The sequence below is a fragment of the Sus scrofa genome, chromosome 1, assembly GCF_000003025.6.
Source record: "Sus scrofa isolate TJ Tabasco breed Duroc chromosome 1, Sscrofa11.1, whole genome shotgun sequence".
Classification (NCBI taxonomy): domain Eukaryota; kingdom Metazoa; phylum Chordata; class Mammalia; order Artiodactyla; family Suidae; genus Sus; species Sus scrofa.
The window spans coordinates 130,360,244-130,363,729 of NC_010443.5; the positions used below are offsets into that span (position 1 = coordinate 130,360,244).

Consider the following 3,486-nt stretch of genomic DNA (forward strand, 5'->3'; position numbering starts at 1 on the left):
TGGCAAGGACTGCTCACAGGGCAGCCAAGTGGAGCTGCCTGGCTGAATTCTGCATGCCTCAGGGGGCATCCTTTGTGTACACTAAGACGTGAATAGTGTCACAGGAGTGATATAATCTGGTAGTCCTGTGTCCTCAGCTGCCCCCTCTCTGGGAGAAGGGGATAGGGATGTATCAGGAGCCCTGTCCCTACTTATGAGCCTTTCAGGGCTTTACCATCTATTGGTCCCAACCCCGGATCTGAAGAAAGAACCACATTCCAGCAGAGCATAGATAATGAGATCAGTTTATGGATAAAGGTATGGGACAGACTGGGAAGGTTCCAGAGCCTTTAGCAATGAGCTTCCCAGGAATAGACTGACAGACAGGAGTGGTCCAGACAGAAAGAGGGACAGGGAAACAAAGCCAAATGGGTAAGAGGACCAGATACAGCCTCAGCAGCTGTGTCTGGGCTCCAAATCCAGCTCTGCCCTGGGCACCTGGAGGATGAGCAGGACTGGCAGGAGCCTCAGTTCTTGTAGGGCTGCCTCTCCTCACTCCCTCCCACACCCTCAACAGCAGACTGGGACCTTTGGCAAGTGGTATTTCTGGGGCTATGAAATGGTTGGTCTGGGCTGGGGGGCAGAGGTCAAGGCTCTTGGAGGCTCCCTGGGGAGGTAGAGGCCTGGGTAGTATGGGGTTAGCAGCAGCACTGGGGGGAATCTGGTCAGGCACCAGGTGCCTGGGATAGGGCACCGCTCAGCAGGGCCCCTGTGTCCAGGGCAGGCCCCCCACCCTGCCCACCACACCAACATGGTGCAATAAATAAAGTTTCAAGTAGTCAGTGTCAAGCAAGAGAGCTGGGGGCTGGGGCAGACAGGCAGGGGCTTAAGAGAGGCTCCCAGCCAACCACCAAGGTCTCTCAGAGGGCCCCAGCTGTGTCAAGTCTGTCTGTGTGCACTGGAGTGGGGACCTGGCCTCAGCATCCACGTAGGCACTCCCTGCAGGGGCTCAGCCCCTCAGACCAGTGCCAAAGCCTGCTCAGTGGGGCAGAAGCAGGGCAGCATGGTTCCTACAGCATCCACGATGGCTGCCAGGTGCTCGTCCTGTGCCTGGGGCCCACAGAGCTGCATGAAGTCCGCCAGGCGTAGCAAGTACTCAAGGTTGTGGCCAGAGAAGCCTCGGCAGGCCAGGATCTGTGTAGCGATGGCCTTCTCGGGCGCAGGGCCCAGGTAACCAGGGTTCTGCGGGGTGGCCACGTAGGCCAGTGCCTTGAGTGGTTGGTCAGGGCTATCTTGAGGGTAGAAGGTGACCTCCTTGGTGTCATAGCCACCGAGCACTGCCTCCCGCACATTCAGGTACTTCAGGGCCTCATTCACCTGCTCTCCACGCACCTGGTACACCACGCCCCAAGTGCAGCCCTAGGAGAAAACATGGGCACCGAGGTCAGTCACACAGCTCCTTCTCGGCCCACCCCCCAGGACTCTGCTCTGTTAAGGAAGGTTGACAGAGGGCTGATGAGCCCTCTAGTAGAAATTCATCAAGCCCCCATTCTCCCTTAATAGGGTTTTGATAAGTTGGTCTCAAGAACAGAAATCCTATTAGAGTAATGTCTGAGAACCATTGGCATCACCTGTAAGCTTGTTAGGAATGAGTTTCAGTCCACACTAAATGTTATTAAATTAAAATCTACTTTTTTTTTTTTTCTTTTAGGGCCACGCCTGCGGCATATGGAGGTTCCCAGGCTAGGGGTCTAATTGGAGCTACAGTTGCCAGCCTATACTACAGCCACACCAGATCTGAGCAGAATCTGCGACCTGCACCACAGCTCACAGCAATACCAGATCCTTAACCCACTGAGCGAGGCCAGGGATCGAACACACAACTTCATGGTTCCTAGTTGGATTCGTTTCCACTGCACCACAACAGGAACTCCAAAAACCTACATTTTTAAAATTTTTATTTTTTTGTCACACCCACGGCATGTGGAAGTTCTTGGGCCAGGGATCCAACCCATGCCACAGCAGTGACCTGAGCCACTGCAGTAAAAATGCCAGCTCTTTAACACACTGTGCCACAGCCATAAAAGAACTCCTAAAATCTACATTTTTAACAAGATCCTCAGGTGATTCTTGTGAGAAGAGCTTACCAAGACCACCCTTCCCCTCAGCCAGAGGGACATCTAATCTAGGCTGCAGCCAAGGACCCACATCCCTCCATGCTGGGTTTCTCTCTTGACTCTGGCACTTACCTCACAATCTTCAAGGAGGGTTACCACACGACCAGGCTAAGGAGAGAAGAGAGGTTGGGGGGTGGGGGTGGGGGGGAAACAAGTTAGGAATGAGCTCTGCCATCAGTGGTTGAAGAAATCCTTATTAACCCTTCTGTCCCAGGCCTCAGAGAGCCAGTGCAGGAGAAATAGACATGGCAGTGGCTCAGATTTGCAATCAAAAATATTCATCAATACGGTGGTCGACAGGATCAGACTGGAGCCATTATACAGTGACCCACTAGGCACAAAAATTTAAGCCAGAACACCCGCCCCACGCCCCCCGCCCCCCCGTCCCCCCAACAGGTCACATTTCCCCCATCAGGATGGAGTCACCCTCTGCCCAAACGGGCCCGGACATTCCAGGGCATGGGTAAGGAGCCCACTATTCTGCCCCCAGCCTCTTCATTCACTCGGGCATGGTTGCATGCTCACCATCTTGTCACTGCCCCGATGGAAGGTGTCTCCCTGCCAGAAGCGGCGGCTGTAGCCGCGCACGAAGCCCACCCGGCTGTCGCTGTAGGCGAAGTCGGGCCTCCACACCAGGGAGCCGTACCCGAAAATCCACAACGCTTGGGGGTCGCTGTCGTCCTGGGGGTGCGGCGAGGGGGACGGTGAGGCTGGCGGGGTGTTCTGGGCTGCAGACTCTTGCTTCATGGTGCCGGGCACAGGGACGGGCCCGGGCGGCCTCCGGGGCTGGTCTCCGGCGGGGGCACGGAAGGACCGACGGACGCGCACACCTGGCCTGGCACCGCTTGGTCGCTCCAGCTGCGCGGCCCGGTCCGAGGCACCCTTTAAACCCTCCGGCCAGGAAGCCCCACCTACCTTTGCCAGCTGCCGCGGTTATTGGGGCGGGACAAATCTCTTCTGGCCAATCACCTTCGTACTTTGCTGCTCGGTTAACCGCGGAGCCCTCTGAGTGGGTAACTGCGCGGCCTGTCCCAGGCCCAGCTCTCCGGCTGATTGGTTCAGCTCCACCTCAGTAGCAAACCTTGAGGAGTGATGCAACGGCGGGGGAGGTTTCCCCAGCTCCCGCATGCAGCAAGGGTGCCTCGGATTGCGTCAGGCGGCGGGCAGTGGGCACGGACACGGGCACCGGTCGTCTCGACGGCAGCCCCTCCATGGCCTGGGTCCCTCGGGAACCATGGCGGTCGGGCCTCAGGCCTGTATCTCCCAAGCAGTCCTGCCGGTGCACCTGGCGGAGTCACTGCCACCTCCGGCTGCACGAACTCATTACCAA

General features: G+C 57.1%; 1 protein-coding gene across 1 annotated transcript; it reads right to left on the reverse strand.

Moving 5' to 3' along the window:
• Window positions 267–3,089, reverse strand: CHAC1 (ChaC glutathione specific gamma-glutamylcyclotransferase 1; the record flags this gene model as incomplete). The annotated part of the gene is made up of 3 exons (XM_021084905.1): window positions 267–1,398; window positions 2,229–2,264; window positions 2,682–3,089. Coding segments are annotated over 3 exons (846 nt in total), but the record flags the coding sequence as incomplete, so codon positions are not given.